We start from the raw sequence: 12,547 nt of genomic DNA on the forward strand, positions 1-12,547 counted from the left end.
TTACGCATTTAATTGCAGATTAAATTAATGACGCATTTAATTGCAGATTAAGTTAATGACGCTTCTGTAAACCGACCCTTAAACTTCCGTATAGCGCGGGTTTTATTTTTAATTTTTAAATAAAACACAGGACCGTACTTAGATTTTTATTGACTCAGTATTGCTCGCCCATAAGTAATACAACCAGGGCCGTCCAGCCCGTAAAAGGCCTACAGCCACTCCCCTCCCCCGTTTCGTCATTATACTGTTCCCACAGATAACCCGTTTTGAAATATTGCGTCATCACGTTTTTAATCACATTTTCCCGCAAATCTTTATAAATCGCGTTGGCTTTATCCCGATAGGGCCCCTCCGTATTGGCGTAGAAATACAAGGACCGGACTGCTAGAAAATTGATATTTATCCAAATTTGGCCCCTCCAATATGGCGGATCATGTTCGGTGTTGCGTTTCATATACAGGGGTGAATTTTTGGACAGTGATCTTAGACCAAACTTCGTCCATAACAAGTCAGGATTTCGAAGGTCATCCAAAATCTGGCCCAATTTCAACGAATCCGAATCAATCATTTGTAACAAAAACGGAAACAAACTGACGTAACCGAAAGTCGAGTCGACCAATCGGTATTCGGGATTTTTCAAGGTCACACGCACCATCTCCATGTTTTGGTTTTGTGACCTTGGTAACGGTTTCGGTCGTTTTAATTTAACAGAATCAGTGTGGTAACCATAATCGGCGTAACGCGATGCGTAATTAGACCAATGTAAATTATCCAATAGGAAATTGTCTTTCAAATAATCGGCAGTTTGTTCGTATTTATACCCATCACGGTCCAACAGTGTTGCCAACCTTGCTAAAGTATCACTAGCTATGGCGATCCAACAGTATAGATCGACGTGGTATTCGGCTTCGGTCGGATGTGACGCTCGTGGATAATCGTCAAGGCCCGAAGTTAAAGTTTTCGGATTCAGCTCACGATTGGTTGTTGCGTCACGCCCCCTCCACCGGTACATGCCAGGCCCCGCCCCTTTTTGCGTGGTATTAAACCATGCAAACCACGCCTGTAACCTTGGATACAACCGTTCCAGTGTTGCCAAACGTCCCTCGCTCAACTTATCGTAATATTTACGCAAAATGTATTGCAACGTGAGGAAGAAAGTCGGCGGATTTGCGTTAGTATTTCGTTGGACGATAAATTCTTCGGGTATTTTCGCTATAGCTTCAACACCCAGGATTTGTTCACGGGGGATCCACCCTTCAACGTTCATCAAATCGAACCAATGACTGATAATGTCAAGTTCAAGGTCAAGGTCCCACGTTGCGATCAGAAAGCCATGGAAACCTTCGTCCCATAGAAAACCACGAGGGAAAAAACTTCGAGACGGGACTGCTGTGTATAAGGGGGCGTGCCAATAGTGCACCGGTTCTTTGGTGTAGAAACTTTGCACTTTGGAAGTGCCGTAAAAATAGCCGATGCCTCCCAGCATGTTACTGAGGGCCGATTGGGCGAAGGTCACCTCTTTCGGACCATAACTAGAAAAAATCAAAATTGGCCGATTTGAATAAAAACAAGTGCTAACGATCGCGCTCGGCGCAGGACTCAAAAGTATGAAAAATTTTCGAAATCTGACCACAAACGAAAAAGTTATCGACAAAATTATGATAATAGTCGGTCAGGTCAAAGTTGGCGGAATTGGACAAAAACAAGTACCAACGATTACACTCGGTCTAGTGGTCGAAAGTATAAAAAAATTTCAAAATCGGATCAAAAACAAGTAAATAATTACCCTTTTTTGTGTAATCCAAAGGTATCCTCAAACCTTTGTCCAAACCTGGCCACGTGCCAAGCTAAAGCCTTGCTGTAAGTCTCCCCCACCAGCGTATCCTGTCTTGTACCGAAACTACCCGATTCGAAAACGACATCGATCGAAAACGGGACTTTACCCGTTAATTGTACGGCGACGAAGTTTGGTTGTGCCTACAATATTTTTTCTATTACCGTGCACTCAATTCTGATCAAGTGGCCTATGATTTCGAAATTAAGTTGTCAACAATGCCAATAGACCAGCGCCGTCTAGTTTCAATAATTAAATAAAGATTACTGTATTACCGACAGGCGGGAATTTTAAACTTTCGAAATAACGGGCCACTTATTCTCTGTGCACACGTAGTACTTTTCCGGTGCCCGTTTCCGGGAGTATTTCCCCGCCCAAAACAATACGTCTGGGGGAATTTGGTTTGTCCTGTGCCAGTCTTAGTGACCCCACCACTGTTTCCTTGAGTAGGTGAAGTCCCGGGGCTACCGTACTCAAAAACGATTCATGACTCACAACACCGGAATTATTCGTAAACTTAATAGTGAATTCCCCTAAACCGGTAGTTTCCCCCTTAATTCCGGTAAATTTCGTAGCAGAATTAGTAAGCGAGATAAAACCTTTCGTTTCCTCATCTAACGCTGTATACCAGATGAGTGAAACATCCTCACTTGCCCCAGGCTGCAAAACCCAATTACCAAATTCGCAAAAAATCTCCAAATTTTTACTTTGGTGACACTGATCCGAGCCGTCCAATCGCCCCCATGGCTGCCCCCAAGTCGCTTAACAAACGACGTATCGATATTATAGCCCCCATCGATAATTTCCTGTACCCCAAAATTACTACCATCATGTTTAACCCACCCATATTTTTCCAACCCATCACCTTGTTCACACCAATGACGTATCCCATCACCCCCTGGACGCAACCTTTTGGGGAAATACCACATTAAACCGGTGACAAGTGACGTGGGGTCACGTGTTTTCAACCCGAAATAAAGCCCCGGCCTGTACGTCCCCCAAAATTGTTCCGGGACTTGTAGCCCACTTTTGACAACCATCTAAAATGAAAATTTACCAAAAGTGGGGACAAGTGTACCAATTGCACCTTCTTATCGTCGAAGGGGGTATTGACACGTGTCTCCAAGTACCCCATGTAGCCCAGAGACACCGCAATTCCCAGAACAATACAACCGATGATTTGCTTCCAGTATGAAAGGAGACTAGTGGATTTTGAAGATCGGTTGTTGGTAGAGTTGCTACCATTGCTGCTGCTACTGTTTGTACCTTTATTGGGGTCTGCGGCGCCCTGAGTCCGTCTCTGACGTGCCATTTTAGGGTTAGGTTTTGATGGCACCCGAAAAGCAATTTTTAACCCGACTTTACTACACTGGGGGGTTTAAAACGGCACTGGAAGGATATTTTCATTGATTGTTCCGCTTTTTTGTGTCAATTTCGTGCTTTATTGCTGATTTTTTATTGACATTTGTTACCCCACCAGTGGTACCAATTGAGAGATAAGCACCGTTTTTGTTGTTTTTAGCCCGACTTTGGGCGTTTTTGGATAAATTGTGACCCGTGGGGTCCATTTCACGCACAAGTGGGTCGCGGTCTAGGGCTTGAAAGCCCAAATTTAATTTTTCGCGTTGCAATGTAGTATTTTTTGGTTGGTCGTGTTGGTGTTTAGTTTTGACAATCTGGTGGGAAATGTAGCCGGTTTTCGCTCATTTTCCATAGAATTTGGCCCAAAACTAGTGACAATCGCAGTGAAAATTGTTGATTTCGTGTCGTTAGTGATGTAGGAATGTACTCGGGTAGTGATTCGACCGAATCTCAGACCTACCCTCAATGGGCACTCAACCCATCAACGTACCAAAACATGTCCAACGAGCAAGTGGATTGGGCCGCTTTGGCCCAACAGTGGATCATAATGAAGGAAGCGGGGCCACCACCAGTTATTTCGAGCGAAAAGGCCCCAAAAAATGAGGGTGGCGAAGCCCCCATGGACGTCGAAGACAAGGACGAATCGCTTGAATGGCACACGCAGAATGAGTGGAGTTGGAATGCGCAGAACCAGCCGTGGGGCTGGACGCCCCCCATGGGGGTGCCACCCCCGGTGCCCCTAAAGCCCCCTCTTTTGCCCACGCCCGCCAACTTTAACTATAATGCGCCCCCTGAGAGCGTCAACGACAACGCCAATTTCACTGGGTAATTAATTATTTATTATTTTTTTTACAAATCAATCGATCGGCTGTTTTCGGATCTGTCAATCGGTGGCGCGACATTTGAATTTTTCGGTAAAATTAACCGTAAACCGACTCGAAACATGGATTTTTCATTGTTTTATTAATCTCGCTTTAATAAAATTTTTTTTTTGGAAAAATCAATTTTTGGGCTTAAATCAACCGTTCGGGTGCGTTCGGTCGTGTTCGACTGTCGGCGCGAAATTTGAATTTTCGCCCCAATTTTGGCGTTTTAGCTACTCTACTGTACCCCAAAACGACTATTCGTCGGGTTATTGGACTTCTGCCGGAAGTTCAAAACAAGTAAAGCCACACAATCGACGATTTAGTAAAGTTAACGTTCCACGACCGGTACAACCCCTAATCAGTGAAACACAGCCAACTTTGGATGCCACGAAACGTAAACAATTGCCGGCTTGGATACGTGAAGGTTTGTATTTTTTGTTGTTGTTTGGGTCACGTGATACAAATACTCGTCCAGGATTGGAGAAAATGGAACGTGACAAATTGAAACAATTGGAGCGCGAGAAGGAGAAACAAGAGAGAGAGGAATATAACGAAAAAATGAAACAAAGTGAGAAGGAAACAATGGAGATTTTAAAATCGACGATTAAAGAACAACAAAAGTCTAAATTTGTGAGTTGGCTATGGATTTCTGACGTTTCAAGTGATTGTGTTTTGTTAATTAGGAGAGTGATAACGAATCGGAGGACGATGATAAGAAGGCTGTGGAACCAGTGCTGACACCTGCCGAACAAGTAACCAAACCATTGTTGCCAACTTTTCTTGACCAAATGTTTACAGATGATGAATGTGAGGAGGACCATGACTGAAATACTTCTCAAAGTGACAAATCATGAAATTGAAAATATCTGTCGCGAGGAATTGCAACGTTACCACAAAAAACACAAAGGTATCGGTATCCAGCGGTCATTATGTAAACAATCGAATAAAAAAAAATTGCTAAAAATTTGTTTTTTGTGATTCCCCGAATTTTTTTTCTGTAAGACTGTTAGCAGGGTTTTAATGTAAACTTCAGCTTCAGATCGTCGCGTTTCTGCACCCAGCGGTGCCAACGTAACGACGAAACTTGGTAAGTCACTAAATTCCCCCCAAAAAAACACAATTTTATTCTCAAACTGTGATAAGCGAAAACAAATTTGAGAATAATTTTTTGTCGATTCAAAAAAACAAACAGGCAAATGATTAGTTCATCCGGTGACAGGTTTGGGCATTTACGGCGGCTCCGGAAGTAGCAGTAGCGACAACAGTGGCGACGACAAATCCCCAGAACGTAAAGATTCCGATACGGAACTAAAGGTTTATTTAATAAATTGAGCCAATTTATTGACTTTGTGTGCGACTTTCAGGACAGTATTAAGCGCAAAAAAGCCGAATTCAGTAAAACCGAACGCGAAATCGAGGACAAGTTGGCCGTGGCTGCTGAAAGAAAACAATCACCGGTCACACGTTCCCCCACTCCTGAAAAAACAAACGATAATCACAACACACAGGTAGACGCAAAATCTCAAGGTCAGTAATTGAAACAAAACACTATCGGCACAATTACACGTGCCTACTTTGTGTTTTTGTTAATGTGGTGTTCACAGGACGGAAACAAACGACGAAAAAACGTGTTGTTCGTTCATCTTCGTCGAGTTCGTCGCGAAGTCGGTCGACAACACCCGAAAAAAGCCGACGTAAAAAACGCTACTCTCGAAGAAGTAGGTCGAGGTCAAGGTCGTCTTCGTATCGGAGGCGGAGGTCGAGGTCCAGGTCCAGGTCCCACCGGCGCAGCCGACGGTCAAGGTCACGGAGTGGTGGTAGGGGTAAGAGGTCGCGCCGGCGCTGAAGTGTTTCGATTTTGTTTTGTTTTATGTATATAAGTGTCTTCCTAGCAATAATTATTAAAGTGTTTAGTTGAGGTTTTAAGTGAATGTAACGATTTTCATTTGCTGAATAAATATCTGCGAGCCTTATTTATTGTTTTATTGAGTGTCGGTAACCGACAGTTTTATAAATAGTTTTGCACCTTAATTATTACAATTTTACTTGCCATATCTCTGTTCACACTTATTAAACCGATATAACAAATGAATAAAAGTCTCAAGTGTGATGTTGTGGTGCGTTTGCAAGGTAAGAAATTCAGTCACTCGAATTTGCCAGGGTGGGTAACCGTACAAACTGAAAGTTTTGCCACAACACACCCCCAAGTCGGGGTCAGGGAACTCAAACTGTTTTAAAAGTTCAGTTTCAAACTGTAACAAATCACTGTTGGCAGCACTGGCGAGTGTTTTCGTAACGTTGGCTATGGTTCCACGGCCGTCTTCCTCCCCCAACAGTTTGACGTGAATTTTGCGCCCTTTGTAGCCATTTTTATGGACAAAGTCAGGCCGGCTGTGCCAAATCACGTGATCCTCTTCATTTTTTTTCTCTTCGACAAGTTGACGTAACTTGTCTTCGCATTGCCGTAACGACCCTAAAACCGACCTTTGTGCTTATCAACTAACTGAGATAACAATATCGAACCTTTATAATCGTAGAAACTGATAAATGTGATCCGAGCCGACAAACACCACAAAATCAAGTTGGCCAAGTCTTTCACAGCCGGCTCTTCGTTGCCAAGCAACACGGTTAGATGTGTAGGGACTTTGGTGATTTTTTTGGGGCGGCTGTCGATCTCGTGACACAGAAAAATGAGGAGTTTCTGACGAAAAATTGATGCAATTATTTCGTAAATTGTGTAAATCACGTTCAAGGTTAGGTAACACGCGCGGTGGATCACAGACGGGGACTTTTGGTCCATTTTTACACAGATTTTTATTCACATAATAGCACGTTTTAAGGATTTTTTTAAATCTCAGTGAGTGCGAGATTAAAGAACATGAGACACGGTGTCATAAAAAGTGCCCCACCACTTTTTGACGTTTGGTTTGACAGGTGGAGTGGGTGGTGGCAACACTGACGTCACGATTTAATCAAATGGAACAAAAAAATTCAAAAATTACGACCCATATTATTTTATTTAAGTGCGCTTTTGTTTCATTTTGCATTTTTACGACCGCAATTATCAATTAATTTACATGAAGTTGATGATGGGGAGAACAGAAATCTGTAACGCACAATTCCTGCTTTACCGACACCAATAATAAAAGGAATAAAAAACTTTATTTCATGAAAAATGTATTCCTTCACTATTAAAAGCATGCAATAACACCATAAAATCATCAATGTCCATTGTGCGGGCCCGCTTTTGGTCCCCTTCTACTTGTTTCAAGACTTGCTCCACTTTTTCCTTAATATTAAAACCGGGGGGTATTTCTTTATTATTAACACTACAAAACGACTTGTAATTCTTCTCAAGCGTTGCCAAGACCACCGATTGTCTAAAAGCAGCTCCCAAAGTTTTATTTTTCCGCGAAAATGCGATTCTTGTAAGTCCATCCCACTCCGTGTAAGAAATAGGTGGCGGTGGATTCCTTGGTTCAATTCTAACCACAGCCGACTCAACCTTAAACAATACCAATGTTGCCACCCCAATTTGCCAATTAATACCAACCTTTGGTGGGGGCCTAAAATTATTTTTCCCCACTTTCATCAACATATCAACACGGGCCAGAAGCTGCGTGTTGATAGACAACCGACAGTAGAGCTTGTCTCCAGGGACGGCAACTAGCCGATCGGCAAATTCCTTTTGAAACATTAAAACAGCACACCGAAAAAACGGACGGTGCAAAAGTAGCTTAAACACTAAAGGTGACGAGATTTGATAAGGGATATTAGCCACGCAAACGCTAAAAAAGGGCAATTCTGTCTTCAAAACGTCCCCAATCAGGATTTGGAGTTTGGACTTGAAAGGGCTATTCTGGACCCTTTTTTGCAATTCTGCCACCAGTCGATGGTCAATTTCACACGCGACAACCTGTTTAACACTTTCGAGGAGCTTTAAAGTCAAGTTTCCGGTCCCAGGGCCTATTTCAAGGACGGTGTCGGAGGGCTTAAGGGCCGCCTTGTCCAACATTGAGGTTATGACAAGGGGGTTCTTGAGGATGTGCTGACCGAAGGACTTGTTGAATGTGATGCCTTGTTTGGCCACAGCGGCGTGAATACGCGATTTTTTCTCCGGTTTCACTTTTGGCATTTTGAGGTTACTGTGACACTGACATGTGGTCACACAAATTAAACTTTAAAATTGCACTCAAGAGACACAAAGGGTACTCCAAATTATGTCACTAAATGTATTCAAAACGTTCAAAAATCAAAATATGGGTTTATTCAGGAATTTTAGCATTTATTTGATCATGATGAGGCAACTAGCAATACGCCAATTTGTATTATAGGCAACCAGTAACGCGTCATGTAATCTATTCGGTTCCTTATCACTGTTATCATCATTACGATTACTCAGATGATTCATTTATTGTATTTACAACAAGATGCATATTGGTATTTGTATCAATAATCATCCGTATTTTGTACTCAAGGTCAAACGCAACTTATCCCCACTACAAGACGGTTTGAGGAATTCTCAACTTTCTTTATCTCGGCGACAAAGTAGAGTAATTCCCCGAGTTATTGTTTCATTTGTGTCTTAGTGTCGTGTTCGTTAAACATGGAAACAAAAGTGTTAAAACTACTGGAATTACTGTTAAGTGAAACTAATGAAATCAAACAAAAGCTCAACAAGTTGGAAGCCAGATTAGATAACCAGCAACACATCGACCGAATCTTTGGTGATATTCATCGTTATTTTGCCAACAATGACGCAAAAACGGGTAATTCACCTGGAAATGATTCTAAGCCTAAACAAGAGGTGCCAGCGAATGCTGGAAATCTTGAAATGGCTAAATGCAATAGAGTCACAGACACTGGTAAAATAAACTAAAAAACAATTAAATAATATTTTTGCCAATTTTTAGAACCTGAAATTGATAATATTGACTTGAAGACGAGCGAAATATCAATTGATGATTTAAAATCGGTGTTAAAATACACTTTAGTTGAAGAAATCGGGCCTTCACATGCTCCCACATTCAAAATGGCGGTCAAAGTGAACGAAAAAATTTATTATGGGAAAGGGGGCTCTAAACAAAAGGCGCGAGATGACGTAACGCAAATTGTTTACAATTCAATTAGCAAAAATAAAGTTAAACCAACAATTAAGGATGAAAAGAATGGTAAAAAAACCGGTTTACTATTCAATTTTTTTCATATTTATTTTATTTTTAGAGCCACGGAATGTTATAATCGACTTGTCGAAGTTAAAAAAAAACAAACTGGAATATCTCAAACCTTTATTAAAATTCACTCTAATCGAACAAATCGGGCCTTCACACGCGCCCACATTCAAAATGGCAGCCAAAGTGAATGGAAAATTGTATTTCGGAAATGGCGGCTCCAAACAAAAAGCTCAAACCAGTGTCACTCAATCGGTTTTACAATCACTGAATCAAAAACTAATTAACGATAATTTAATAAACGTTCAAATCGAGCCAATGACAGTGAAAACTGATCCAAAATATGTCGAAAATACATATTCCTTACTCAAATATCGCCTTGTCGAACAAACAGGACCGGACCACAAACCCACATTCAAAATGGCCGCCAAAGTGAATGAAAAAATTTATTACGGAGTAGGCGGTTCCAAGGTCAAGGCGCAAATGAACGTCCTTGAACTGGTTCTGGGGGAATTACTCAAAAATCAAAAACAAAAACAACACGGAGAGGTGAAGTCACTTTCTGAGACCAAAAACGTGAATTTGCTACCAACAAAAGTCCAAAACACGTCAAAATCCCTAAAGTACGTCACATCGGCGCTGCAGTACAATTTTCTGGGAACTACCGGCGCCATGTTCAAAATGGCGGCCAAGGTCAACGGCAAAATCTACACCGGCCTTGGAATTTCCAAAACAAAGGCTAGATTAGACGTTGCCACACAAGTCCATACGTCACTACTAACTCAAACAAATGAATGTCAACAACCGGAAACGGAAACAAAAGCTGCGGCTTTTATCAACCGACTTTACCCCAACGCCATCTACACGTGCACTGAGACACGAACTGACACTCGAACCGAATTTACTATCATTATCACCGTAAATAATCAACAATTTGTAGGAATCGGTAATTAACACGCGAAAAAAAAATACAAAAGTGAGAGAATTATTTACAGGTCCGAGTAAAAAAATCGCGAAAAAAGCGGCCGCGTTTTCGGCCTTGACTGGCCTGGGGGATCCCCCAAAAACACAAATAAACACCGTCGTAAAACCGGAATTTTTCCGAAGGTGTTGATGACATACTGAATTTTTTCTCCAACTTTTGGTTGTTTTTAGGCTAGTCGAGGAGAAAATCGCTTCATTAATGAGCCAAACGCCACAATTCGGTCGTTATAAAGTGGGCGCTGGAATTGTGATGACACGAAATGGTAACTTTTTAGATTGTGATGTGGTAGCAGTGGCGACCGGCACGAAATGCATCCGGAGCGCGAAAATCACCAACAGTGGCGCCAACCTAAACGACATGCACGCCGAAATCCTAACACGGAGGTGTTTAATTGATTTTTTCTACGACCAGTTGGAGTTAAGTCTTGAAGGGCGAAAAGAAACGATTTTTGAGCGAAATGGACCGAAATTTCGACTTAAAGACGGAATTGAGTTTCATTTGTTTGTTGATACGACCCCCTGTGGCGATGCTAGTGTTTTTAGTCCGCGGAACGTGCCTAGAAGGCAGGGATTTTTGCGCGTAAAAGTCGAAGCAGTTGGTGGCGCAGTTTCCACGAAAAACGAACGAATTTTCCGGGAAGAAAAACTATTAACAATGTCTTGCTCGGATAAAATTTGCAGATGGAACGTCCTAGGGCTCCAGGGGGCCCTTTTGTCCAATTTCCTCGACCCGATTTACCTCAAATCGGTGATTTTGGGTAATGTCATTCACGAATCACATTTACAGAGGTGCCAACCATCAATAATTAAAAAAAATCGTAAAAATGTGATTCTAGGGCAATTTACGGACGTGTCAAGGACACTCTTGTCAATCTCCCCTCTCCTTATAAATTGAATACCCCCTCCACGTTTTTTCTCCCCTCCACTAGGCAAAGCCCTGCCTCAGTCCCAAATTTTGCCATCACGTGGTCGAAAAACAACCAACAGTGTGAGATTATCAATTACAGGACCGGAATGACACAACTGGGGCCGTCTAAGGTTTCAAAACAAAGGTTTTTGCAAAAATTTGGAGCCCTCAGTGAGAAAATTTGGGGAAAAAATTTGGAGATTATGTATATTGAGGCAAAATTTTCGGCTTTTGAATATAACGTAAGAGACATGGTAGAAGTAATAGTTTTTTTTTTTATTATTTTTTATTCCCCAGAATGCCAAAAATTCAATAAATGAGGCTTTTAGAAGCGCAGATTTGGGCAATTGGATTACAAGACCTATAGAACGCGAAATGTTTAGATTAAAAAATTAATTGTAATTTTTTATGTATTTTTTACATTTATAATAAAGTTTTTTGCAAAATAAAAGTTATTTTGTTTGATTTTTGCTAATAAAATCGGTTAAAAAAATAATAAAGCAAAACCACATCGATAAAATATTCGCCAGAAATCACTTTATCAACAGGTGTGACTGTAATTTTTTTTTATATATTTTTTACAAATTAATAACAAAGTGAATCAGAGGGCGCTTTGTTGGTTTAGTGGAACATCGATGAAGTTGATGAATATGTAAATGTTAATAATCTAAACTTGTCAAGTAGTTGGCTCTTTATCAAGTGGTCATCATTCAATTAACGCACTCGAATTGATTAAATAACATTTGCATTGCGTTCGATTTTTCTCTAAAATTAACTAAACAATGACGTCATTTTATCCCCTCTTCGTCTCCTCGTCTCATTTTCACTTAATAAGTTTCATTGGAGAAATGTAATTGTCACCTAATAAATGCCGATTGCACCTGAAAGGTGATTTAATTGAAATTCGCCCAAGTTATCATATTTTTTCTCTCTTCTCTTATTCTCTAATAATATTTATTTTTACGGCATAAATCACACACTAATCGGATGATTGATTTACGAATTTGCTCGTGTCTTTACAAAGATTTGTACAAACACACACCCACATGCGTAATCGTTTCAAAGCGATAAAAATTGCATTAATTCCAACTATAAAGTAGAAAAATTTTATGACGGTTCGGGTACAAATGTCTCTTGTGGCATGTCCTGAATCGAAATTAGCAAACTTTAGGGCGAGAAACTCAACACGTTTTTCGAATTTTTATCAAAGTGGTAGAACTACTTAAAAAAAATAAAAACTACTTTATTGTAGTGATAAGACTACAAAATAAAAAAGTATCTTATTCGAAAGTTTAAAAAATAACACAAAAAATTAACAAAATTTTGATAATTTTTAATCAAATGATAAAGCAAAACCATGTCGATAAAATATTCGTCAGGAATGACTTCATCAACATGGTGGGACTAGAAATTTACCGAAGTA

At 40.7% G+C, this 12,547-nt stretch overlaps 5 protein-coding genes across 5 annotated transcripts; 2 read left to right on the forward strand and 3 right to left on the reverse strand.

Annotated features, from left to right (window-relative positions):
- Positions 1 to 133: 133 nt before the first annotated feature.
- GCS1 (Glucosidase 1) lies at positions 134 to 3,319 on the reverse strand. The gene is made up of 5 exons (XM_967647.3): positions 2,922 to 3,319; positions 2,542 to 2,874; positions 2,174 to 2,494; positions 1,787 to 1,977; positions 134 to 1,532 (listed from the first exon to the last, which is right to left on the reverse strand). The coding sequence occupies exons 1-5, from the start codon at positions 3,144 to 3,146 to the stop codon at positions 155 to 157; spliced, it is 2,448 nt and encodes an 815-aa protein (XP_972740.1). The 5' UTR covers positions 3,147 to 3,319; the 3' UTR covers positions 134 to 154.
- Positions 3,320 to 3,473: 154 nt separating this feature from the next.
- Positions 3,474 to 6,035, forward strand: LOC661452 (arginine/serine-rich protein PNISR). The gene is made up of 9 exons (XM_008200486.2): positions 3,474 to 4,021; positions 4,293 to 4,486; positions 4,538 to 4,692; positions 4,746 to 4,814; positions 4,861 to 4,969; positions 5,096 to 5,149; positions 5,282 to 5,376; positions 5,427 to 5,589; positions 5,667 to 6,035. Exons 1-9 carry the CDS (start codon positions 3,618 to 3,620, stop codon positions 5,906 to 5,908), a joined length of 1,485 nt encoding a protein of 494 aa, XP_008198708.1. The 5' UTR covers positions 3,474 to 3,617; the 3' UTR covers positions 5,909 to 6,035.
- Tango14 (Transport and Golgi organization 14) lies at positions 6,031 to 7,008 on the reverse strand. The gene is made up of 2 exons (XM_967566.5): positions 6,586 to 7,008; positions 6,031 to 6,535 (listed from the first exon to the last, which is right to left on the reverse strand). The coding sequence occupies exons 1-2, from the start codon at positions 6,860 to 6,862 to the stop codon at positions 6,105 to 6,107; spliced, it is 708 nt and encodes a 235-aa protein (XP_972659.1). The 5' UTR covers positions 6,863 to 7,008; the 3' UTR covers positions 6,031 to 6,104.
- A 214-nt stretch (positions 7,009 to 7,222) lies between these two features.
- LOC661358 (uncharacterized protein) lies at positions 7,223 to 8,371 on the reverse strand. Its single transcript, XM_967519.4, has 2 exons — positions 7,616 to 8,371; positions 7,223 to 7,567 (listed from the first exon to the last, which is right to left on the reverse strand). The coding sequence occupies exons 1-2, from the start codon at positions 8,195 to 8,197 to the stop codon at positions 7,229 to 7,231; spliced, it is 921 nt and encodes a 306-aa protein (XP_972612.1). The 5' UTR covers positions 8,198 to 8,371; the 3' UTR covers positions 7,223 to 7,228.
- A 156-nt stretch (positions 8,372 to 8,527) lies between these two features.
- LOC661309 (double-stranded RNA-specific editase Adar) lies at positions 8,528 to 11,575 on the forward strand. Its single transcript, XM_967474.5, has 7 exons — positions 8,528 to 8,927; positions 8,976 to 9,233; positions 9,286 to 10,179; positions 10,229 to 10,340; positions 10,389 to 11,006; positions 11,054 to 11,366; positions 11,422 to 11,575. The coding sequence occupies exons 1-7, from the start codon at positions 8,669 to 8,671 to the stop codon at positions 11,518 to 11,520; spliced, it is 2,553 nt and encodes an 850-aa protein (XP_972567.2). The 5' UTR covers positions 8,528 to 8,668; the 3' UTR covers positions 11,521 to 11,575.
- The last annotated feature ends 972 nt before the right edge of the window (positions 11,576 to 12,547 follow it).

The sequence above is a fragment of the Tribolium castaneum genome, chromosome 7 (assembly GCF_031307605.1).
Source record: "Tribolium castaneum strain GA2 chromosome 7, icTriCast1.1, whole genome shotgun sequence".
In the NCBI taxonomy this organism is placed as follows: Eukaryota; Metazoa; Arthropoda; class Insecta; order Coleoptera; family Tenebrionidae; genus Tribolium; species Tribolium castaneum.

Bases quoted from the DNA above. Each gene is read 5' to 3' on its own strand.
- GCS1 (XM_967647.3), bottom strand. From the start codon at position 3,146: ATGGCACGTCAGAGACGGACTCAGGGCGCCGCAGACCCCAATAAAGGT. The intron at 1,978-2,173 runs GTACTACGTGTG...AAAATATTGTAG, and splicing joins CGGAAACGGGCACCGGAAAA to GCACAACCAAACTTCGTCGC. The intron at 1,533-1,786 runs GTAATTATTTAC...GATTTTTTCTAG, and splicing joins TTTGGATTACACAAAAAAGG to TTATGGTCCGAAAGAGGTGA.
- LOC661452 (XM_008200486.2), top strand. From the start codon at position 3,618: ATGTACTCGGGTAGTGATTCGACCGAATCTCAGACCTACCCTCAATGG. The intron at 4,487-4,537 runs GTTTGTATTTTT...ATACTCGTCCAG, and splicing joins GCCGGCTTGGATACGTGAAG to GATTGGAGAAAATGGAACGT. The intron at 4,693-4,745 runs GTGAGTTGGCTA...TTTGTTAATTAG, and splicing joins AACAACAAAAGTCTAAATTT to GAGAGTGATAACGAATCGGA.
- Tango14 (XM_967566.5), bottom strand. From the start codon at position 6,862: ATGGACCAAAAGTCCCCGTCTGTGATCCACCGCGCGTGTTACCTAACC. The intron at 6,536-6,585 runs GTTCGATATTGT...GGTCGGTTTTAG, and splicing joins CAGTTTCTACGATTATAAAG to GGTCGTTACGGCAATGCGAA.
- LOC661358 (XM_967519.4), bottom strand. From the start codon at position 8,197: ATGCCAAAAGTGAAACCGGAGAAAAAATCGCGTATTCACGCCGCTGTG. The intron at 7,568-7,615 runs GTTGGTATTAAT...GTATTGTTTAAG, and splicing joins ATTTTAGGCCCCCACCAAAG to GTTGAGTCGGCTGTGGTTAG.
- LOC661309 (XM_967474.5), top strand. From the start codon at position 8,669: ATGGAAACAAAAGTGTTAAAACTACTGGAATTACTGTTAAGTGAAACT. The intron at 9,234-9,285 runs GTAAAAAAACCG...TTTTATTTTTAG, and splicing joins AATTAAGGATGAAAAGAATG to AGCCACGGAATGTTATAATC. The intron at 11,007-11,053 runs GTGCCAACCATC...ATGTGATTCTAG, and splicing joins CACGAATCACATTTACAGAG to GGCAATTTACGGACGTGTCA.